Raw genomic sequence first — 25,798 nt, forward strand, 5'->3', positions numbered from 1 at the left:
GCAGCCACTTATAATTCGAATCCAAACTCCCTCTTAACATTCGGTGTTAGAATCTTTGAGTCTCCAGTATCTTTGATCAAAGAAAAAACTCGTCCAGTAGTGTGAGTTCAGTATTTTTAAATTTCTTACTCTTTTTTTCTTTTTGAATTTTGGATTTATCATGACTTTGTGTCCTTGAATTGGTCATAATTAAATATTTTAGTAATCATTATATATAATTATACTACTTTTCTTGTATGATATCTTTGAATTTTCCGTACCTGCATCATTAACATCTCGTAGACTCACAAGGACGGCTTGATGAATTTGGGGCCGAGGTGAAAATTGATTATCTTGTTTTAAATGCAAAATTACTACTAATTAATATAAATTACGTAGAATTTTTTTTTTTAGAAATTTTATAAACAAAAAAAATTTGACAAAATTTTTCATACTTATTGATATAGTAAATTAATAATAGTAAGTAAAAGAGTGGTGTTAGTGGTGGACTTAGACGAGAACTAGTAAAAGTTTGCTAACTAAACTCTTATTATTATTCTTATTTTTTTTAGAAGTAGAACATTCACAATATTTTTTTACAACAAATCCTAGGTTTTAAGTCACTTTTTTTTTCTTTGAAAATATCACTATAATTATTTTTTTGCCATCAATAACAGGTTGTAACAACCTGCTACTTAGCATAATTGTAAAAGTGTTGTAAAAAATATTGTGAACGTTGCATTTTTCTCTATTTTTTATTTGTTTTTCATCTGGTAAAAAAAATTATTTTATTTATTGATTATAAATAACCCTATTGGTTAAAATTTGAGGGCCTTTTTTTTACTTGGGGCCTTAGGCAACCGCCTCTCTTGCTCCACTATTCAGCCGACATTGTAGACTCACTCAACTATCATTCAAGTTAGTTTCTTTCTTTCTAAAAAATAATAATACTGTAATAAAAAGAAGAAAGAGAAGGAAAATTACATTTTTTTTTTCACCATAAATTACATCTCATTTTACATTTACCCTCCTGAATAACAAGAAATGTACAATCAACCCCCCTGAACTAAAACTCATGTAACAATTTGTTGTCTTTGGTCACTTTCTTAATTAAGTCTAATGAAATGTAAGATTAAAAGAACAATTTACCCTCTACTATCAATTTTTGAGGGAGAGGTACATAAATTGGTCTTTTAATACTAAATTTTATTAAACTTAATCCCAAACAGATATGGCAAATGATTAAGTGTTACAGAGTTATAATTTTGGAAGGTCAATCTTGCATTTCGATAGTTCATGGGTCAAAATGTAAAATGAAGTATAGTTTATGATGAAATTGTGTAATTTTTCAAAAAAAAAAAAAAAAAAACTTCATTCTAGAATTTATACATGCATGCACATGCATTACCTCACATTAAGAACTTAGCTGGTGGTGGATTATCTTTAAGGTGGATGATTCCTTCCTGGAGTTGTTGCTACTAATTCTTCCACGAGCTTTTCCCCTACTCATAGCGAGGAAATATATTGTGTCTTCATCACATCATATGAGAATTTGGTGGAATATTGTTCTAGACCTAAAAAAGTGGCTATAGGTCAATTTAGCCTATAGCCGCGTTTTCAACCGTGGCCTAAAACCCGTAACTATAGGTCTGAGGGTTTATTAGCCACTTTTTTCAAATGCAGCTATAGGCCAGGACCAATGGCCACATTTCTAAAAACGCAACTATAGGGGACAGCTATAGCCACATCTAAAAAACACGGCTATAATCGTTTTTTTTTTTTTTTTTTTTTTTTTTTTTTTTTTTTTGAATTTGGCTATAGCCCCGTTTTAAAAATGAGGCTATAATTTTTTTTTCCCCTGGCCAGTTGGCAAATGCATTGGATATATATGTATTTATGTATGTAATACAGCTTTTTTGAACTATAACAAAAGGAAGATTCCAAGCAAAACATAACCAAATGATCAAGGTTAAGTGCAAATATATTTTACTAATCCAGTGACATAAATGAACAGAGTAATCGTGACACTATCTCCAACTTCAACTCTTCTCTCAATTCCAAGATGATCCAAGGGAAACAATTAATATGTACAAATGAAATGACACTATCTAACTTTCCTTTAAAGGAAATTATCTCCCAACATCTTGTTTTAAGCCTTGAGCAGATTTTACTAATGAAACAAAAAACCCTCAATTCCAAACAAAAAATCTTCATCACAAGTCACAAAACAAATCATAGAAGTAGGAGAGTTATACAAGTTCCTTAAACAATGGCTCTGGTGTCCCAACTTTGTGACCAGCAAGTAGGATCTCCCAAGGTCAGCTTACCCTATAATATCTCCTTTTTCAAGCAAAATTGGAGTATCAGGTGGCAAATTAAGCTACTTAAGTACCTTCAACACAACCAACAATACAAATATTGTCAGCATGTGCAACCATATTAGCTAACTCATGATAAAGAATACTAGCATTGCCCTAAGTGCCATTTTGAACTCTCTAAAATATAAATGCATTGCAAAAATAGGTTTTTTTTTATAGGTAAAGTTACTAGAGATTGAACCCCAAACATTGAACCACCAAAAAGGTGTACATGCCACTAAGCCAAAAGGCCATTAGTACACATAAAAACTGATGAGGCATCATTATCTTTATTAGTGAGTAAAGAATAATAGGGACAATTCACGAAGCATATTAATGTCAAACAGATTAACATGGAATCCAAAAGAAGTAAAAATAGTATTAGTCAATTCATTTTGGCATTGACCCTTAAATTTGCAAATGAAACCTCTGTATAATTATAGCCATATAACTATGATACGATGAACTAATATAACATAAAGATGTAAATCAGTACGTTGATCATATTGTTACCAAACTAATCTAGTCTGACTCCCCTGAATTTGTAAAAAAATGAAACTTCCTATTAGGTCAATTGTACAATAATGAAAAGACAGGAGAGAAATGTTACATAAGTGACCAAACTAATCTATCATCCTTAGTTGAGTATGGTTCCTAGGTGTTGAAGTAAAATCACCCTATCAATAATAAGGAAAATTCAGGGTCAAGTTGTAACACCTAACCAGGTATGGACCCAAAAAGAAACTATTGGAACAATCCACCTTTTGTATCTAATTAAATAACTTTTTGCAATTGTATGTTCATTTATCAGCCTTTACCTTCCAATGGTCCAGGAACTGGGGTTCAAATTTCACCAGCCCCCCCCCCCCCTCCTATTATTTACCTATATGTATTTATCAGCCTTTTCCTTCATCTATCTTAAATACCAAATTTCTCTTCTCTGCCCCCACATGGTTAAAATTATCTACTTGAAAATCCAAAATCTAAATAGCCACTTAAGGACCAACAATTGCAAATACAGGTCTTGGAAATATCCAAGCCAACAAGAATCAAAAACAGTGAAAAACACAAAATCTGAGTGTAAATACAGATACCCAATCTCATTCTCATCAATCGGAGTATCTGCTTTCGGCTTTTTCACCTTCTAGTATCGATCCATCTTCTCCACCATCAAAAATTTAAAAAAAAAAAATCACATCAAAACCATGCTATTCGAAACCCTAACTAAAGCAAATCCATTCAACAGAGAAACCACCTAAAAACGAAGAAAAACCAAAATATAACAATAAAGATCATAACTTTATACCTTGGCAGGCCAAGCAGGGAAGCCCTTGACTTTAGCAAGCACAAGATCGCCGACCTTCCATTGCCAGCGAGCTGCCACCGCTGCTGCTTTACTCAAGCCTTTTCTCCGACTCGGGGCCATCGGACTTGAAAACCTTACCCAATCAAAATCGAATCGGGTAGGCCAAACCAATAGCCAACACAAAAACGAAGAAAAAGAAGAAGATTCTAGATTCACACTAGGGGACTAGGATTTTGGATAAGAGTTAGATAGAAAGAGAGAGATGGGGAGGAAGAGAATGACTGGAGAGGGAAATGGGAGAATGGCTGCTGTTGAAGAGAGAGACAAATGCTAAAAAATAGGGTTAGTAGGGTTATAAAGCAAACCCAAAATGAAGTAGTTTTGCTAATAAGAAGAGAAAAAATAAAAAAGCTCTTACTATGGGTCGAACTTGGGCCGACTGGTGGGAATACGTGTGTCCTTGCCGCTAGGACACCTGGAACTTTCTTGATATAATTTGAACAAATTAATATTTAATATCTAATGCGGTGATTAAAAATTAAGATGTTTTTAGTGGGTTCGAACCTAGGGAAAATATTGTCACATGCGTGTCTTATCACTAAACTAGTGTAATTGTACATAAATATTTTATAAATAGTAATATTTTATAATTTATAAACTTAGCCTATAGCTGCGTTTTTCAAATGCGGCTATAGGTCTTTTTATTTATTTTTTATTTTTTAAGAAGAACCTATAACTGCATTTTAAAAATGCGGCTATAGCTAATCTATAGCCTCAATTTAAAAACATGGCTATAGACTTAACCTATAGCCTCGTTTTAAAAACGCAACTATAGGTTAGCTATAGCTGTGTTTTTTAAATGCGACAATAGGTCCTTCTTAAAAATAAATAAATAAATAAATTATTTGCCTAGATCTATAACCACGTTTATAAATGCAGCTATAGACTTAACCTATAGCCTCATTTAAAAATGCAGCTATAGGTTAGCTATAGCCGCATTTAAACGTGGCTATAGGTCCTCATTTAAAAAAATAATATTTTGCTGGACCTATAGCCACGTTTATGAACACGGCTCTAGACTTAACCTATAGCCGCATTTTAAAAACCCAACTATAGGTTAGCTATAGCCTCGTTTTTTGAACGTGGCAATAGGCCCTATCCAAAAAATCGTGACTAAAACCACTTATAAACGCAGCTATAGACCTAACCTATAGTCGCTTTTTAAGAACACAGCTATAGGTTAAGTCTATAGCCACGTTTTTGTAAATGTGGCTAAAAAAAACACGACTATAGCTTGCGTTTTTTGTAGTGCGTTGTACAATAGTGAGATGTCTTTAAGAATATGTACATGTGTTTGGTGGAGTTGAGCATTATTAGTCCTTCCGTTAATTGTTGTTAGTCTCCTTGCCTCTAATGTTGTTATGGGTTGTGGCTCACACGGCCAAGTGGTTGCATATATATGGGTGGTGATGCATTGTTGGGTTGCATTGGTGTTGGTGTTGATGTTGTTGTTGTTGGAGCATGCTAGCCAGGTTTGGGAGGTGGCGCTGCATTGGCATGGGGTGACAATTACCAAGTAATTGTGGCTGGGGCTAATTTTGTGCATGTGCTGGATTTTTAAACAATGTATCCAAGGGGGCAATTACCCATGTTATGGCAGTAAACATAGAAACAGTTACTTGGCTAAGTAATTGCTCACGCCAATTTTTTCATGCAATTTAAAAACCTATTCTGTTGGGGATGTCAGCAATAAGTGTTTATGGGAAAAATTTGTGTAAGTGTTGGGCAAAGAAAAACAAGGTTACTTTCTGTAGGATCATAGTATCTTTGTGTGGGTTATAGTCTAGGTGGTTGGATTTTAAACTAAGGCAGATTTTGTATGACGTAAAGCCTTGGCGTTCCTTTGTACTTTGAGATAAAGTAATAAAAGGTTGGAAGTTTTTCCATTTGTGTTGTGTATTTGCTCTGCTTGCATTATGTGCTTGTTTAATTAATTCACAAAAATTGGTTTGGTGTTCCTTGTGTGCGAGTGGTGGCTATTGGCTGAGACTAAATGGGCTACCTAGTGTCATCACAAGGTAGAAAATTTGAAGCTAAAATCTGCCTGTGACTCCTGGATATGTAGCTCAGTTTTCTTTCTTCTTCTTCTTCTTCTTTTTTTTTTTTTTTTTTTTTTTTTTTTTTTTTTTTTATGTAGCTCATTTTTCTTTATCAAAAAAAAGCCACTAAAATAAACAGTTGTTAGATCTAAAATCTTCTTTTATTACATTTGAATTTTATTTATCTCACTTAATTTTTTTTTCATTAATTTTTATCTACTTTCCTCTGCAACCAAATGTAGGATTTGATTGCTTTGTTTCACATCTACCCAAGCTTCACGCATTTGTAAATGGTGCTGCTATTTTGAAATAAGAAAATAATAGGAGGATCAAACCTTTGATTGTTGTTGTTGTTGTAGACGAAATGAATATATACTACAAAAAAATTTGTGCTTAATTACATAAAAAATTTCACTATCATCTCTGGTTGGACTTAATTCTCCCACTAAACTTATCTTTTTAAGTATATCACATTTGGCATTATGGAAACAAAGGCATAGTGGATTATCTTATGAATAATAATTGCCAAAATAAAATTTTAATGACTTATCAAAGTTGAAAGCTATATGCGTGTGTGCTTTTGGGGTCTCTCTCTCCCTCTCTCTCTTTAATTTAAGCATTTCTTTCCAATAGGTTTTGATATGGGGAATGTTAGAAATACTGAATGAATCCCAAGTATGGTTTTTAGATAATACATCAAGTTCCTCTTTCATTGCAATTTACCATAAAGGATCAGTGGAGGCCTTACGATAGGTGTGAGGCTCGTGCAATGTAGCAAGGGCAGTATAACAATAATAGTCAAGTAAATATGCAGGAATGGACCTTACCTGAGTTGAGTGACAAGGTGAAATGTCTTATGCAAGATCTTCAGGCGGAGCAGGAGTAGGGGATCCAAGCTCAGGGTTGGGTGGCTCATCTTTGACCTGTTCATCTTCCACTTGTTCATTAGAGGGTGATCTAGAAGAGGCATAAAAAATATCTGGTGGTTAGATAAAGAAGTCTATAGGAGGATCAGGAGTAACTATAGAAGGAATATATGGCTCATCTGAAAAAAAGATCTAAGACAGAGGAGGTAGATATTGAGGCACGAAAGTGAGAAAACTCGACAAAGGAGCGATGTTCCTAAAAGACACCATTGCAGGAGATACAAAGACAATGAGAGATAGAATCATAACACCGATACCCCTTTTTAGTTTCGCCATAGTTAAGAAAACAACAAAGTCTAGACCAAGGCTTAAGTTTGTTATGCTCATACGGTTGAAGAAGAACAAAATAGGTAGAACCAAAGGAGTGAAGGTGGTGATAGTCTGGAGGTGACCCAAAAGGCGCTCATATGGAGTTTGATTTTGGATGACAAGACTAGGAATACGATTAATAGTATGAACAGCATGAAGAGCAGTTTTGCCCTAAAAAGGAGCAAGAACTTTGGCAGAGATAAGGAGAGCACGAACAGTGTCAAGAATATGAAAAAGTTTTCGTTCGGCTCTACCTTTTTCTGAAAGGTACCTGGACAAGTTAGTTGATGAATAGTGCCATAGGAATGCAAAATAGCTTGGAAAGCATATTGAGTGTATTCAAGAGCATTATCATATTGAAAAATTTTGATTCGTTCGGAAAATTGAGTTTCAACCATTTTTGCAAAATTAGAATATACTTGCAATAATGGAGAACGATGTTTCATATGAAAAATCTAGCTATAGAGGGAATAATCATCAATAAAGACAACAAAATAATGAGATCCACCAATACCAGAGACAAAGGAAGACCCCAAAATATCAGAATGAATTAGGTTAAAGATATCAGTAGACATTGATTCATTAGTATTGAAAGGCAAAACTGGTTATTTCCTAATTGATACGAAACACAATCAAAATTTTCTGTAGATATTGAACCTAACAAACCTCTAGAAGCCAAGTGTTGTACCCAAGAGGAAGATGCGTGACCAAGTCGAGCATGTCAAAGTGCAAGGGAAGGAATAGAAGAAACTACAACAGCTGCAACAACAATAGCAACGAAAACTAGAGCAATAGGTGGAAGATGAAGGTTGTTCATGGGAAACATATGCCCAACTCTGGGATCGGTCCCAAGCTCTTGTCTTGTCCTCGAATCTTGCATAATACACCTAGAATAATTGAAGGTAATGTGATAACCCAACTCAGTTAATTGTCCCATAAAAAATAAATTGTAAGAAAGGTTAGGAACATTAAAGACTCCAGGAACCGAGAGGTTGGAGGTCAAGATGGAACCTATATTATGACCAAACATTGTGGAACCATTAGCCATGCGAATATTAAGAGGGAGTGATATAGGTTCAAGTTGAGAAAATAAGGATGAGTGAGGTGTCATGTAATTGCATCAAGTAGAATCCATAAGCCAAGAGGAAGGAGACATACTAGATAGAACTGAGAGAGAAGAGGAATAAGATGCATTACCAACCATACAAATGGTATTAACAATGATGTTTTGAAGGTTGACTGTGGAAATGGTGATAGTGGATCCAGAAGACTTGGACTGTGCAGAGATGAGAGCCATTGGCTGGATACTCTCAATGTTAGCAACAATAACAGCAACTAATTTGTTGTAATGATAGCAAGTCTCAATATTATGGCCAAGACATTTGCAAAAATTGCAAAAACGTTTGTTGGATTATCGGCAATGATTGTTGTAATAAAACGAAGACTTATCCTTATTCTTCATTTAGAAGCAAAATATGCAAAAATGGACTCTACGCGAAAAACTAGATAATGAGCACTTGGATTGCAAAAAGTTAACTCTAAAAAGTCAATGGTCAAAGTCAAAGTCAACAACTAGTGTCAAAGTCAACAGTCCACAGTCAACGGCACAAGTCAACGAGTCAATGGCTATGACGTCAGCAGCTGATTGGGTGATGATGTGGCGAATGACGCAGTTAGGACTAATGTGGCAAGGTGACGTGGTAGAGTGACATCACAGATGACGTCAGCAAGCAGCAAGGCAGCGCTTGTAGCACGTAAGGCGCGTAGATGATGTTATAGAATATTCAAGCGGCGCATGAGAGCGCCTGAGCCGTTCGATGAGGCCAATTCTTTTTCGACGATGTAGATCGGAGAAAGACGATTCCAATAGTGGGGGCGGCGACAAGATCGAAGCAAAACTGATGGCGCGTGGAAGAATTTGACGAAATTTTGACCGGCATGTGGTGGCGCGTGAATGGTCAGATGATGATGATTCTGGCGGCGTTGTGTAGAGGGGTTGAAAATCTACACAAAGATATGTCTTATGTCTTAATTGGAGGTCTGATGTGAAAGATCAACGGAGGCAATGATCTTGGTGGTGGAGATTGAGCTTCTGGTGGTGGAGATTCAACCTTAAGTACCTCTGACGGTAGTGGAGCAATCAGGAGAGGAAACCAAAAAGGTTTACTAACTGAAGAAGTCGAGGCAGGGGAAAATACCAACAAAAACAAGATTGCAAGACACAAGAAAGTTAAAGTAGTGGCTTTGATACCATTTTAGAAATACTGAATGAATAGTATTGTATTTCACAAGTAATAAAATATACAAGAGTACCTTTATATAAGAGGCAGAATGTGTAGTACAAGTATGTGTATAGTACAAGTAAACAAGGTGGGCCTAAAGCCCACAACCTATTACACATTAACAGGGAAGACCCGTTAGAAACTAGTTTGGTCTTGGTCTTCCACTATTGAAGCAGGTCGTGTGTGTTATATGATGTATAAATGTTGCTATTTCACTTTAAAAAATACCATGTCACTTAAAAATGCAATCTAATTACTTTGTTATGATTAAATGAGAAAATGATTACAAATTTAACCAACTATTGAATTCATTAGGTACCCACATGTTTTTTTCTTCTACATTGAGCCTTCTTTATTCTTTTTATGGGAGGGAGGGACCCAAACAAAAAATATAGCTCATAGGTCCAGTTCGGGGAAAGGCAAAGGCCCGTTCAAGCACCAATCAAAGCTCGACACGTAAACGAAGTCCGAGGAAGTCGAACATGAAGCTGACGCTAGTTCGGGCTAAATATGCAAGCAGAGGTCTAAGGACGGAATACGGGTGGACCCATTGTCCAGGAGCTCGAGGAAAGATAGCACCTCGAGGTGCCTTAGCTGTCTGTTTACACCCACAAGCAAGACACCATGAAAGACATCAGAGATGTGCAAATGAAGAAGAGATGAGATATTTATAGAAAGTAAGGGTGTCAAATGGGTGGGTTTGGGGTGGACATAATTGGGATGGGTATATAAAACTCATTCACCCATTAAAACCCATTTAACTAATTGCTTCTAACCCAAATCTAACGCAACCCAATTATAATGGGTAAACCCCAATCTACCCAATTACCCAATTATCAAAATTACCAAAATACCCCTAAATTGAAAATGACCAAAGTACCAAAATATTTTAGTTTGCATTTTTTAAATGACACATCAACATTTTAATTTTTAAAAAAAGCCATGTCAAAAAATAAAAAATAAAATTATGAATTTATAATTTTTAAAAATTTAATTAAATTAATTTTTTAAATCTTAAAATCAAATATTTGTATCTGGGTTAAGACTTGAGAGAGAGAGAGAGAGAGAGAGAGAGAGAGAGAGAGAGAGAGAGAGAGAGAGAGAGAGAGAGAGAGAGAGAGAGAGAGAGAGAGAGAGAGAGGCTGAGATGCGGCTGGCGATGATCAGGTGGTTCAACTTTGGCTTCAAATTCTCTTCGAGTGGTTCGGCTTTGGCTTGAAGATCATCACTGATGCCGAAATCTTCATCCATCAGAGGAGGTAGGTTCAGATCAAATGGCTAGACCCTTGTTGCTACGGCAATCATCGGATGCAACAGGGTTCATGATCTTGACCCTTGTGACCGGATTTGAAACAACCCTGGGCTCACTAAAATGCTTTAGGTCGAGGTTTTTTTCTAGGATCAGAGCTCGAAGAAGGCATAGATGCACCATGGAGATTAAGGGTTCAAAGGAGGAGGAAGCGGTGGTGAAGGAGGTTTATGGTGGTTGTGGTGGTGCCAGTGAGCGTGGGGTTTTGGGAGATTGGGTTTGAGTTCATGTGGTTTATAGAGAACGAGAGGAGCGAGTGTTTGATTTGATTTGGGAGTGGGATCAGTGGCCTTGTGTTGCCATTTGATTTTGCACATCTAAGATTGAGGTTGATGAGGAAATTAAGGAATAGGAATTTGATCATGTGAAATTTAAGGGTTTGCTGGAGATGGATTGGTTACTGTGTTTATGGGTTTATTTCTTGGGTTGATTTATGGTTTGGTTTGGTTTCTTTTTTCTTGTTTTATTGGATTTGATGGAGATTAAACTTTCTCAGAGACCAAACAATGCAAAGTGGTGATAGAAAGAAAGAAAAAAGATTGAAATTTGAAAATTACCAAGTGGGCTTTTTGAGGAGATGAAGATTTGAGAGAAATGACAAAGATTTGAGGAATCTCCGAAGCTTTGAAGTTGCTGAAGTTGTTGGGTTTTCGACTAAAACGTGATTGGAGGCCGAGAAAATGACGGAAAATGAAAACCCTCGTGAAACACTGAAACGTTTGAGGGTTGGATTTTTTTATTTTTTTATTTTATGTGAAGGGCTAGGTTGAATTTGGGTATATTGTTTTTGGGTTAAATGGGCTTCAATGGGTTTTAGTTAAAACCCAATAATCACTGGGTCTAATTGGGTTGATGCCTATTTAACCCAACTAATAATTTGGTAGGTTTGGGTTCAATTAGAGTGGTTGGGTTTGGGTGGGCAAATGGGTTTAGACTTACTTTGCCACCCCTAATAGAAAGTAATCATCACCTCCACATTCAATACTCTGCACCTACTGAGCTGGCTATATTTATGAGAAAAAGACACTTGAATAGTGATTCCACAGCTCACATCACTCTCTACCACCTCCAGAAGGGTCCTGATGGGACAAGCATCCAAATTATTCGCCTGAGATGTACATGTGGAGGACTGAGATGCAATAGAAAAGACTATATAAGGAAAGGAACCCCTCTAGAAAGTGGGACTTTTTTGGGAAGTAGAAACTTGAAAAGTAAGAATTAAATGTAAAATTATAGAGAAATAAGCTTTGACTGTTTATGAACAATCAATCCTCGAATGAGACCAAGGAAGTGTTTATACCGAATTTGTGCTTCATCTGTTCATATTAAAAGCCTTATTCTTTTAAAAATCAAGCTTGGATCTTACTTGGCATTGCAATTGACACGAAAATCCCACTCTCTTACAAATTAATTGTGTTGGGCTTGAAATACTTAAAATACTGGGAACCACTATTCTAAGTGGGTCTGGGCCATTTCCTGAGTCTCTACCCTTTTTATTTATTTATTTTATATTATATATATATATATATATATATATATATATATATATATATATATATATATTAGTTTTAAACACTTCTTCAACAAAATACTATGAGGTTGATTATCGTTGTGCAATGAAGCAAACATCGAGTGAGTCAAGTGAGATACATTCCAAATAATAGAAAGACATAATACTACTACCTCAAATCATAGAGAGGTTGGGTGTGAATATGCCAAAAGTTTATTAATTATGCATATAAATGAAGTAAAATAGTGTAAAAGATGCACCAAATGGCCATCAAGTACACCTTGTATGCCTTCTATGTCATTAGCCCGTTGCCTAGTATTTGTACTATTATTTAAGGGGTTTTCTCTGTTTGGACTCCTATATTTTAATGCTTAAAGTATTATCAAATTCATCTACTTAGGAGGTTTAAATAGTATAGTTACACATGTAAAATTACTAATTTAGAAACTCCTAAATTTTAGCAAAATTAAAAATAATTTTTTTTTTCCTAATTGCCTCCTTTTTCCCTCTCACTCTCTCTCACAAGAAATTGTTTTATTTTTTTAAACTCCTAAATTTTAGTTAAATAAATAAAAGAAAAAACAAATTTTCCTTTTTCTCTCACTATCTCTCATGTTATTTTATTTTTTATTTTTGATAAACTTTCTCACTCACGTTAGACATTTAGGAAAACAGTCATCTAAATTCAAAACTCAAAACTCCATCTCCAAATCCACTACTACAATTATTGGTTTAGTAAAAAAGTTATTGTCTTCCCTGGGCTCCTCTGAAGTCTGAAGCCTAGAGAAAGTAGAAGTCCTAAACTTGTGTCCATCTACAAGCTTGAAACCTCTCCAGTTTAGACAGGTAGAGGATTTTTCCATTCTTATTCTTCCTTTCTTTTCTTGTCATTCCCTAATCTCAATAGTAAAGATACCCTTTGAATACCTTTTGGCTTACACCCTGTTTTTCTCCCATGGAATTTGAAATGAAGGAAATGTGTAAGCGATTTAGGTTGTCGGTAAAGGAAGGGGGCGAGATGCTAATTAAATCTAAAAGGAGGTTACTTACTCTCAAAAGCGAGCCCAATTCAGTCTATTAGTGAAACTCCAGATCAACAAAGATTACAATAAAGAAGCATTCATAGCTACATTACGTCAACTTTGGCGCTGCTCACATGGGGTTTCTATTAATGATGTTGGAAATAACTTATATCTAGCCATCTTTGAGAAGGAAAGCAATTTGGAAGAAATTATTGCCAAGAGTCCATGGTCTTTTGATAAACACCTCATTTTACTGAAGCGTTTCCATGGGGATATAAGTCCTTGTGATGTAAAGTTCAAGCATGCTTCATTCTAGATCCGTGCTTTTAATGTTCCAATAAGGAGCATGAATAAAGAAGTGGGAGGTAGAATAGCAAAGGAAATTGGTGAACTGGTAACAGTGGACGTTCCTCGAAATGGTTTGGCATGGGACCTTTCCTTCGCATTCGTGTGAATATGGATATAACAAAACCACTAATGCATGGAAAGATAATGTGGATCGAAGGATTGGAGGCTGGATGGATTTATTTCCAATATGAGAGGCTTCCAATATTCTGTTATAGGTGTGGTATTCTCGGTCACAATGATCGTGAGTGCCCCCAAAGACAAGTGGGTCGACTTTGTTTGGAGGCCAAAATGGGTAACTAAGCATAATTTTTCAACTATCTAGTTAGTAATTTCAGTTTCCAAACTATATTATTTACTAGCATTTTGAGTCTTTGAAACTCGATTTTGGCCTATAAATCGAGTCTTAAAGACTCGATTTTTATGGTCTGATGTGACATTTTTCCCACGTGGTGACCACTTGGAAATCGAGCCTTTAAGGCTCGATTTATAAACAAAAAATTTTAAAAGAAATTTGAAGTCTCATGTACCAGCCGAAATACCCAAAAACAAATTTCAGAAATCCCAGAAACACAACAATCCCAATCTTAGAGACTCAGATCAAAGGGAGAGAGAGCTCACCTCACCAGCGCATGGCCTGGGTTCCCACGACGGCCTGGGTCACGCGCGGCCTGGGCTCGCGCCAGGCCTGGTCGCGCGTAGTGGCCTGGGTTCTCCTCTAGGTTCTTCTTTGATGTTCTTCTCTAATGAGTTCGGCCTGGATTCTTCTCTGATGAGTTTTTCTCTGATGGGTCGCGTGCGGCTTGGGTTTTTTTTTTTCCTCTGGGTTCTTCTTTGGTATTCTAGTTTTTATAAGGGTTATAAATCGAGTCTTAGACACTTGATTTTCATGTTGTCGCCATGTGGAAAAAATGCCACATCAGACATAATTAGGCCATGAAAATCGAGTCTTTGAGACTTGATTTATAGGCCAAAATCAAGTTTCAAAGACTCAAGATGCTAGTAAATAATATAGTTTGGAAACTGAAACTACTAACTAGATAGTTGAAAAATTATGCTTAGTTACCCATTTTGGCCTTGTTTGGAAGAGGATGAATTACAATATGGTCATTGGTTGAGAGTGGTGGCTCCAAGAAAGCAAAGTCAAGGCAATACTCAACACAACCATCAATCTCACTCACATGCACTGATTCCTGATGACCAAGCCCCTGAACTAGATGTGGATGACACTATCTACTATTTGGAACCTACTTCCCTTGCATCGGAGCTGAGTCTGTTGGAACCTAATGGGAATTCCTCTACAGCTGAACTCTTAATGGATTCCCAACGTTCGCAGAATAGGGGCGATAGTTGTGGACCAAGCAGAGAAACTGCATTTTCAGTGGATAACACAATACTCAATTCGAATGTGGGGGAACCCAATTTGAATTCAAAAAATGATACAGCGCCAGAAGGATCTGTGAAGTTGAACGGGATACAAGAGAATAAGGGTGAGGTTGTGCAACAATGTGATACGGGAAAGAAGCAGCTGGACGAAGTTTTAAATTTGAATGATGATGGGGTTCGGGTTTTGACCAATAACAAGATAAGTACTGGGATGGATTTCACGGAAAAAGATGTCGACAATATGGAGGCAGAAGATTGTGAGGTAATTGTAGTTGATAATGATCAAAGACCAAAATTTTCGGCTGGAATAAATAAACAATCTCTTGAGGAATTATTTGTTAGAAAAAGTCTGAGAAAGTGGAAAAAGCATCTTCGCGGGTCTAATGAAGCGGCTATTCCACAACCATCTGAAAACTCACAAATTTCTAATAAAAGATCATCTGTACATTATGATAGTGTTGATGGTGAAGATCAAACTCTTGTAAAAAAGAGAGTTGTGGAAGTGTGTGTTGCCTCAGCTCAATGCTCCATAGTTGAGGTTGGTCTTTAGCCATTCCAACTAAGATGAAAATTCTTAAACTTTTAGAGACCTTCACTGTTTGGTGAAGGAGGAAGGTTCAAAGAATTTTATTTCTCGAAAAAAAAAGAAAAAAGAAAAAAGAAAAAAAGAAAAAAGAAAGAAAAAGAACTTGGTCTGTGTGATGTTGAAAAGTTTGAAGCTTGCTTGGGAAGGTCTAGCTTTGCTTTGGATGGAGGACAACACTTCACTGATGCGCTTTGGCATGCTATATTACTTATCTATGGAATTGTTTGGATGGAGTGGTACACTACCGTATTGCACTACAGCTTGAAGTCTTTATTTAATTTATTTTCATTTAGTTCCTTTTTGTGACTTTTTAATAGAGCTACTCTAGTTTCTTGTTAGTGTTGCACAAGAGAAAGAGAAGGCTATTGTTTGAATTGAGCAATGCCCCTTTTTTCTCTTCCCAATTCTATACCTTGATTATGAATAAAGTCTACTATCATTTCCTCTCAAAAAAAAAAAAAAAAAAAATCCACTACTACAATTATACAAACTTTTTTCCCCTTTGTTCTTCATCCTACATGTCTCTCCATCTTTAATTACCATTTTCTCTTTCTTCTTCGAATTCTAAAAAAAAAAAAAAAATCCTACACATTTGTTCCCATAATCCCACTAATTTCAAAAGAAGGCAATTACTCAAAACTCAACTAGGAAGGTATGAACATACCATTTGTTTATAATAAAATTCATTATATTGCTTTCTCTTTCTCTTTATCTCGCTTTCTCTAATTGTTCCAACAAAAGAGAGCCTGATCGCATGCGCAAAATGCATGTGATGTGGCTAGTGTGTACACACACACATATATATCTTTTCAAGTTACTCTACTAAATATATATTTTTATTGGGTGCGAGTTTTAATAAATTCATTGTTAAATTAGATTTTTTTTTTCCTTATCCTTTACATGCTTAAAATATTTCAAAATAATTTGAAATCAATAATTATGTTATAGATCAAATGTCTAAATTTTAAGTTTTTAAAATTAAAATTCTGTTTAAAAGATGGATTTTTAAATCAAATAATAAATAATATTCGATTGACACAAAACTTAGCATGCAAATTAAGAACATGAAGAACATATAATCCAACAATGATAATTCTGAAAGATTAATTTATTAAAAAATTATTAGATGATATAATTTTGCTTAAAGTTATACCAAGCCGCAGAATGTAATAGCCCAACCAATATTTATGAATTCAATACTTAAATTTCAACTTCTATTTGATACAATAAAAGGAAAATAAAAAATAAAAAATTCAGCGTATAATTTCAACAGTTATTGCAAATTTTGATAACTCAATTCTTAGTTTCCATAACTCATAACTCAAAAATGGTGGGACCCATAGCAAAAAGGTTGTTTGGCAAACGATAACTCTGTTTCCATTACTCAATTCTCCGATTTTTAAGTTATGAGTTATGGAAACTGAAAACATATTTTGACTGTTTTCAGTTTCCATAACTCATAACTCAATGACATTTCCGTAAATAAACACACATAGAGGGACCCATAGCCGCAACTTTTGACCACCTTTTGACTTTTTTTTTTTTTTTTTTTAACTTGTTCGGTCTTCAGTTCTGGTTTTTTTTTTTTTTTTTTAGCTTTGGTGAGTTTGGGTACTGAAAGAAAGAAAAAAAAAAAAAAAGTTGCATCGGCTGACAGGTATGGCCCACAAATAGTGTGAAAAATATTGAGTGATGGAAATTGGGTGATGATGGTAAACGGATGTGAAAAATTGAGTGATGAGTGATGAGTTATGAGTGATGGAAATTGAGTGATAGAAATTGATCCAAAAAGTGAAGCCAAACAGCCCTAAACAGCCCCTTATTGTTTCATTTCAAGAACTAAAATTACACCTGGACTAAACTTTTCAGCCCAAAACGTTGATGCAGGGGTTGATTGATACAAAACCGGGCCAGCTATTGTTTTGAGACCCGCTCCCATTCAAACCGGGCCCATAACCCGGCCTCGCCCCTTTTTCCTTTCCAAACGAACTCGCTCAGAGCAGAATTCAAAAAGAGAGTAGCAGCAGGCAGCAGCGAGCAGCAAGCAAGAACCGAAACGACGGCGTAGTAGCAAGAAAACACAAAAAACACAGAAAACGACAATGTCGCATTTCTGGAAGCCCGGCACCGAGAAGCCTCGCATGGTCGACGACGAAGAAGGTGGAGTTCTGTTCTTGTCCACCGTTGCCTCTTCCTCTTCCTCTTCGGGATTCGGCTATGGAAGCATGGAAAAGCAGAGGCAGAGGCTTCCCGTGTATAAATACCGCACCGCGATTCTGTATTTGGTTGAAACTCACGCCACTTCTATTATCGTTGGCGAGACTGGCAGTGGCAAAACCACTCAGATTCCTCAGGTTCACTTTCTTTTTTTCCCTTTGCTTATTTTTATAGTAACAGTGAATTCAATATGTTGATGGTTATTTTTTGGTGAGAAATTGGCAGTACCTTAAAGAAGCAGGTTGGGCTGATGGTGGGCGTGTTATTGCTTGCACTCAACCTAGGCGTTTGGCTGTCCAGGTTATTTACTTGTTGATTATTGTGGTTTTGTTTCTGTTTTATAAGATTGATTATTCAATTATCTGAAAAGTACTTGATTTTATTGAAGAATGATGGTGTAATTTTAGAAGTAGTGTCTGTTAGGAAATGGTAAATTCAAATTATGGGTAAAATACTATTTTGGTCTCTAAATTTTAAACTTTAATTAAGTTCTTTGTTCATCCTTAAACTTTGTAAAGAATTTTTTTCAATAGTACAGGAATGAAAAAAGATATTTTTTAAATGTTTAAGTACAGAAATAAAATATTTTTAATAGTTTAGAGACGAAAAATAAACTTCTTAAAGTTTAGGGTTGAGCAACGAACTTTTGGTAAAGTTTAGGGACTAAAATTGTTTTTACCTTTGAATCATTTAGTCAAAATTTTGGCACTTTACTCACATGTGGGGCTCAAACTCTACCTTAATAAGTGGGTCCCAATATATGGCATTTTTAACTTTTTATATGGGAATTATAGTAGAGACATGGTTCGAACTGATGGTCCATTTGGATTGAGGGGGAGTAGAGTAGATTTGGCCCAAAATTAGTCTATTTTTAGCCAACTGTACTCTACTCTCCTCCACTCCTCATCTTTCTCCTTTCAATCCAAACGGACCCTAAGGATCACATGCTTTTATACCATGATAGATTGTTAGTTATGGTAAGAGCTTAAACTTTTCAGAATTGGTGTATTTAATAATTTAACCTATATTATTTACACCAAACAATCAAAATGAGAAATGAGAAAGGATCTTCATCAATGAAACTTCAAAAAAAAAAACTTCTTTTCAGTGAGGTCCTTCTTGCATTGCATCATGACAATAATCAAATCGTAGCATCTATTGGTCAAACTATCTATATTGTTTATGCATGATAATGTTATGCCTAATTAAGGAGTGCAGTTGGAATAGTGTGTATGTGCATCATGACATACTAGTTCATTGGCTGAGCAGGGGAGGGAGTATGGGTATGCTACTATTTCTATTGTGCTATAGCAACCTTTAATCTTTTTGCTTCATCTGGTGGGAGATAAAAAGGTAACTTTGATAGGATAAATAGGATAGGATAGGATGCATGATGCCTAATGCATGATTCTCAACAGAAGTCCTCAAGAAGGAGAGCGTATCTTCATAAATGTGCAGAAATTCAAGGAAAGCTTATTCTTTGCAATTAAGTTCGGACTTTCTAGTTTGAACATTTAACATCAGTATTACCATATGAGAGGGTGTTTGCTTATAAATATTTGCTATATTGCTTCATAGTCAGTTGCTGCAAGGGTGGCTGAAGAGATGGGGATCAAGCTTGGAGAGGAAGTTGGCTACACAATTCGATTTGAAGATCTTACAAATACAGTGAGACCTTTCTACTTTCTTTTCAAGCTCTCACTAAATCTTTTATAGGATAATCTTCTGTTGTGATAAGAGCATAATCTACATCAGAATGCTGTATCTTGCACATATCATATGATTTTTAGAAAATTTCTGGTGTTTTAAACTAGAATTTGTGCAACAGCTTTTGTTGTTTTTTAGTTCCTTGTCATGACTGCTGAGAATTTCCATGGTTTGGCAGCACAGAATACAACCATGATCAAGTTTCTAACAGATGGGGTGTTACTGAGGGAAATGATGGATGATCCTCTTTTGACCAAGTATAGGTATTGAGTACACTTCTAGAAATTTTTATTATTCTCCTTCATGTTTTCAGCCCATCTTTAAACTCAATCTACTTATGTTCCCTTGTTCCTTATGTATTGGTTCTGTAAAAAAAATTTGGTTCTTAAGATTAACTTATGTTGGTCAGTTTTAGCTGGTCTGCAAACGCTCATACATGTGCATTAAGATTTTACATGCAAAAACCAACTACTAAAATTAGCGATGAAAAAAAATTATTTGATTGATTGTCGCTTGCACTTGCTTGTTAGTCCAGAAAGTAACAATAATTTATTAGTTTACTTTTTCCTTTTTGTGACCAATTCTAACTAATCTATTGAGGATCCATAGCTGACCCCATAAATTTGGGATTAAGGCTAGTTGTTGTTGTATACTATGTTCAGCAAAACTATAATTGTCTGTCTTTTTAATAACTGTTGTTATAAATGTTGTTGTATTATTTATAATCATATTATTTCCGTAATATTTTCCCCTTCAATTTCTCTACTGTTTCAGTGTCATAATGGTTGATGAGGCTCATGAAAGGTCCATTTCAACTGACATATTACTTGGTCTACTAAAAAAGGTACCACAGGAAATTTTGAAAACTAAAAACTGTAAAATCCCCCCCCCCCCCCCCCCCCCAAAATTTTTTTTTTCCTTGAGTTTATAACCTTTTTGTACATTTTATTATTACTTACTTCCAGATTCAACGCCGTCGACCTGAGCTGCGCCTGATTATTTCCTCTGCTACAATTGAAGCAAAATCAATGTCTGCTTTCTTCCAAGCCAGGTTTTCTTCTAAGACTTAGAGTGAAGTTAGATTCTGCACTGGCTTGCTTTGGTTTCTGTTGCCATGGTTCTGGTTTACAACAAACATTCCAGTTAACTATGTGGAATTTGAATTTCTTGTCCAATCCACCCCAAAGAAAATCCCTTAGAATATTCTTTCAATCTTTTTGCCACACTTACAGATAGTGGGAATAGAGATAAAAAAAAAGTTGGGCTAGGTAGTGAACTTTTGATAAGAGTGAGTCTCCTTTTTGATGAGTGCTATTTCTTCCAGCCAGCCAGTTGACTATGATTTCTCTCTATAATGGGATCCTAGGTTTGCCTTGCCTTGAAGTGAGCTCCCGAAGGCATATCCAAGTATTACATAGGAAGGGATGAAACATGACATCCAAGATCACTTGTAAACTCATCAACGCTTAGAACTTCTCTAATTGGCACAAGTTCAGATATTCTCAAGCTAATCCTTTTCTATAATTTTCCATATTTTCCTTTCCAATTAAAATTATTTTATCTACAACTCATTTTTATGAACTAGGGCAGGTTCCACTCATTTTATGTTTTAGTAGAATCCAAATATGCAGGTTTTTTATTTATTTTTTATTTTTTAATTCTAATGTTAAGATCATATTTTGTGCCAATTTATTTATTAATCCTCTTAAAAAATTAAGTAATTAACATCCTAGAGTCAATGATCTAACCTTAAAGTCCAAAAATCCATCAAAGTATGATATTTTACACAATCAAATGAATCAATTGACATGCTTCTAATCTTGTAAAATCCCTAATTTCTAAAACCCTAGACTATAGAAATTTTAAGAAATGAGAGTGATTAGGAAGAAATTCGTACCTTTGAGGCACTTTAATGATCTTGGCTCCAAAGATTCAACCTTTACTCTTCTACCCTTGTAACTCATAAGAAAGACCCTCTCTAGAGTCCTCTGAGTGTACACCAATTTTGATGAGTTTGGTAACTTACAGGGGTAATTAACTATATTTTTCTGAAAGAAAATAGATATTATTTTTTGATAGTTAAGAAATTTTTTCTGAAAGAAAGACTACTTCATGTGCAACGGACCTGAAGAATCATAAAGAATTACAACAAGAAAAAATTGTATGAAAAAAATGTGGGGGCTCTATGAACAACACTATGGAATTACTATTCAGAAAACCCCACATGCGAGACCAATAATATAAGGAACTAGTGAAGGTTGCTAACAACTGAACCCTTGTACTTTTCACCTCTTTGTAAGTGTGTTGATTGCATTCCATCCATATATAGTTCACATCAAACATAATAGAACAAGGTACCAAATATTTGGTGAATGATTACAAAATCAATTCCTCCATTTAAACATAAGGTCAATGACCTTTTTCAATAAAACCTTTTTGTTTTTTGATAAGTAAATTTTACTAATCAAAAAAAGAAACAACAAACTGTTCTCAGGCAGTGTACTAGCAGTGTATCAAGATTACAAAAAATTACAAGAATCCAAAAAATCTAGTAAACTAGAGAAGGGATGACCATTCAAAGTAGCCCACTCATATAAACTGGAGAGGGGTCCTATTTAGTACTATAGATTTTTAGAGTACCTAGATAACTTTTGAGTCCTTGTTAACCTTTTTTTTTTTTTTTTTTTTTTTTTTTTTTTCTCCCTGCTTGGGTTTTTCCTTTGTATACTTCCTGTGTACTAGGGTTGTGCCCCTTTTGCACTTTTCTTTAATGGATATTATTGCTTATAAAAAAAGTTCCTGTGAGCTATAAGATTCTTTTTATTGTATTTTATTGGCTCTTGGCTTGTACAAAAAGTTATTAAGTGAAAGTAAAAGTATGCTAGTTGTTACTGCCAAAGCATGCTTCCTATTGTTATTTTTCATATGCTTTCTTTAATACAGGTTATCACCTTCATCATATTCTTGTATAGGTTCATATTTTTTTGTTCCAAAATTATCTTGATTTTCCTTTCTTTGTTGCCTCAACTTAGGTTGACCAATAGTAATTGTTTTCCTTAGTATGTGGCCAACAAACATATTGTCTTTTTTGACTATCTGAATTGAAAAAAATTATTATTATTATTTTTCTGTAACTAGTAAAAGGCATCGAGGATTAGAAGGTGAGGAGCTTGGACCAAAGATGGAACCTGCGATCCTATCAGTTGAGGTATACTGTATTGCCATTTTATCTCTCTTTCTCTGCCCACCCTCCTTCCTGGTTTTTCTAATTTGGAATGCCAATTCATTTAATCATTATTTTTGTTACAGAACTACAGTAGTTTTCTTCAGGTAACATTATGATTTCTTATGGATATAAAATTGATATATCATTGTAATCTGCTTAACTTTTAGGGTAGAGGGTTTAATGTACAAATTCATTTTGCTGAGGAGCCCGTTTCGGACTATGTTCAGGCTGTTGTTTCAACAGTATTGTCAATTCATAATCAGGTACACATAATTTTCTTAAGGTCTCTCTCTCTCTCTCTCTTGCTATTTTTATATTTTGGATTGGTAAGTCACACATGCACCCAGTGAGTCTTGAACCTACAATCTCACCTATACCTGTTTTTATTGGGAGGAAGTGCAAATTTTAGCTAGAGCTCATTAGCTTTAAGGATTTCTAGTACACTAGCTGCATGCTAGGGTGTCCCTTTCAAAAAAGGAAACGAAAGAAGGAAAAAAAGCAGAAAAAGTACATGTTCCAATTTAGATGTCTAACCAGCTCTCTTTCCTTCTTAAAGATCCTTGATTCTTTGCATTTGCTAGTTTTTCCTCCTCTGGTGCCTTAGGTGTGCTCTTCGTGTAAGCTTCATGTCCTTTGGTGGTGCTGCCTTGGAATGATTGCTAATAAATTCCTAACTGAAATTGTATGGTGTAACCCCTTGCTACTTCATATATTAAGTTGTAGCATCGATTTGATCTACCATTACATCACATATGCAGCAGATCTACATTGAATCTGTTTTAGTGACGTATGCTTAGGGTGATGCTCCTACAGCAAGGAACTACATAAGAAAGGTCATAACTAAACTGTAAACGGGAGGAACCAAATTGTTTTCTCCCCACAGTGCATTAATCTTTAATTTTACAAATGAACTGTACTGTGGATTGACTTCCTTACCAAGGATTCATAAGTCCTTTGAACTTTTTTATTTATTTATTATTATTTTTATTGAATGAATTGTAAATTGATGTACCATGTTATATTCCCTGAAAGCTTGTTTCTTCTTTATTGACCATAGTTATTTATCGGTGTCCATGTCCATGTGTTTCCCAGCTGCGACTATACATAGAACCTTGTAGGCAATGGTTTCATTTTTCTTAGTGGAAGTTACTAATAAAAAAATTATTGTGAAAGTTGATGAGAGGCTGCCTTTTTTTTTTTTTTTTTTTTGAGGATTACCTTCTTAATATGTGTAGAGAGTGGTATATTGTTTCACAAATATTTATCGTCTAAATTATATTTGTTGCTTTTAGGAACCCATGGGTGATATTCTGGTATTTCTCACTGGTCAAGATGATATTGATACTGCAGTCAAGTTGCTTAATGAGGAAGCTCAAAGTAATGGAAAGAAATCTTCAGGTTCGAATGACAAAGAAGTTATGTCTAGACTTTGTAGTTTCTACATGTATACATCCTAAAGTAGTTGTAATTTGCTGAAATACACACACAAGCTATATTTATAATTTGTACATGTTTGTCTATATGCAATCATGCGGCCATGTGTATGTGTGTGTGTCTGTATGTTGTGATTTATTAGATTCTCCATGATTTGTAGATGGTTCTGTATTTATTAAATACAATTGAGGTTTTGTGTCATAATATTGTAACTGATCCACATCCTCTGTTGGTATTGTCCATTTATTATTATTATCTTGCTTCCTCCCTCTTCCTTTGATCGGTATTCACATGATCATATTACAATACATGATACCGTGGTTCTTGAACCACCGGAATTGACTTGTATTAACAAAGAACAGGGGAGCTTGCTCTCTGCACTGCATCACTGTTTTAAGTTTGATTTTATTGAGTTGGCAGTATTACATGTTTATCTTGTAGATTAGTATTTAAGATTATATTCTATTAGACGCAATCAAAATCATTATGAAAAGTTTTGTTGGACATAATCACGAGTCAATCTACATTTTCAGGATTAATTGTTTTGCCTCTGTACTTGGGACTCTCACGTGCGGAGCAGGTTAGTAATATATCAATATGGTATCTGGGTGCAATAAACTGATTTCTATGGAGTCTTTGTTTGTCAAATTTCTGATTCACTGACTATCTTTTTGCTTTCTATAAGGAGTTGATTTTTACTCCGACTCCTAGAGGGAAAAGGAAAGTAGTGATATCAACAAATATAGCAGAGACATCGTTAACTTTGGAGGTAACATCTCTGCCCTCTAGAGGAACCACCTTCAATATTTCCCTCTTGACTTGCGTAGAATCAAGGATTATACTGACAGTTCTCAAGTTCAAGGTTTCTAATTCTTTCCTCCAAAGTTCTTCTAGTGGAATCAGCCACTGCCATTCAACTCGCCTAAAAGTCAACAAAGTCAAATGTTAGGTCCATTATCAAGAAAAGTTCAGGCAAAAGACACTCAGGAAGTATCATCACATACCTAGCTCGCCTCATTGATCACATATTGAGAAGATTGAGTTTGTGCTACCAATTGCAAGCCTCCGATCATTTGCATACTTTCCTCCACAAGATCAACATCAACCTAAAGCACAAATCTATCAGATCATGAGCCATTCAATAAGCCAAGAAGAAATAAGGACAAGGAACTAAAAAAATTTCAAGAACACACCAGATCGGGCCAAGGGACGTTTGGGGTGTGCTCTGGCCTATCCAAAGGCATGGAACTATATGTTCCATCAGGATTCATCACTTTATATTGTCATGTCGGAAAATGAGGATAAGTCTCCATGAAAGAACTAGAAGAGCTACCAGCATGGTGAGGAGGAGGAATCTCTTCTCCCTCTTCCTCTCCTTTAGAAGATGGAGCCTGAAAGTCTAACATGCAAATATTGTCACCAAGCAGAAATATGGAAAAGGAGAATACAAGATGAAAATTTGACTTTAGAAAGGGAGGGAAATACTGATGTCATAGAAATGCCGGCCAAAAAACCTTGCAATTGAGTTTGAATAAATTCAGAATAAGTCCTTGGTATTCTTGAAACAACATGGCCAACACGAGCTCGAGCAATCTCTTCATTAGTCAAAAGATCAACCAACCGGATGGAGGGACAAAGAGGCACCATAATTGTTGTAGGAGGGTACACATGTTGAACCTAAGGCAACACCCGATCACCAAGATACCAGTACCTCCCATGCCCACATTCAAACAATACCTGACGACTATTCAACTCCAACGCTTGCTCACACTCATCATACTCCTCACATCCAACCCAA

The 25,798-nt window shown here is 35.4% G+C and overlaps 1 protein-coding gene across 1 annotated transcript; it reads left to right on the forward strand.

Annotated features, from left to right (window-relative positions):
- Window positions 1-17,415: 17,415 nt before the first annotated feature.
- On the forward strand, window positions 17,416-25,568 carry LOC126726111 (probable pre-mRNA-splicing factor ATP-dependent RNA helicase DEAH9). Its single transcript, XM_050431235.1, has 11 exons — window positions 17,416-17,770; window positions 17,859-17,933; window positions 19,212-19,301; window positions 19,524-19,603; window positions 20,115-20,184; window positions 20,306-20,391; window positions 22,479-22,548; window positions 22,734-22,829; window positions 23,859-23,964; window positions 24,534-24,580; window positions 24,686-25,568. Exons 1-11 carry the CDS (start codon window positions 17,519-17,521, stop codon window positions 24,947-24,949), a joined length of 1,236 nt encoding a protein of 411 aa, XP_050287192.1. The 5' UTR covers window positions 17,416-17,518; the 3' UTR covers window positions 24,950-25,568.
- The last annotated feature ends 230 nt before the right edge of the window (window positions 25,569-25,798 follow it).

The sequence above is a fragment of the Quercus robur genome, chromosome 5, assembly GCF_932294415.1.
Source record: "Quercus robur chromosome 5, dhQueRobu3.1, whole genome shotgun sequence".
Lineage (NCBI taxonomy): Eukaryota > Viridiplantae > Streptophyta > Magnoliopsida > Fagales > Fagaceae > Quercus > Quercus robur.

Excerpts from the sequence above, each read along its gene's own strand:
- LOC126726111 (XM_050431235.1), top strand. The coding sequence starts at position 17,519 with ATGTCGCATTTCTGGAAGCCCGGCACCGAGAAGCCTCGCATGGTCGAC. Across the intron at positions 17,934-19,211 it reads CTAGGCGTTTGGCTGTCCAG|TCAGTTGCTGCAAGGGTGGC; the intron begins GTTATTTACTTG and ends ATTGCTTCATAG. Across the intron at positions 22,830-23,858 it reads TATTGTCAATTCATAATCAG|GAACCCATGGGTGATATTCT; the intron begins GTACACATAATT and ends TGTTGCTTTTAG.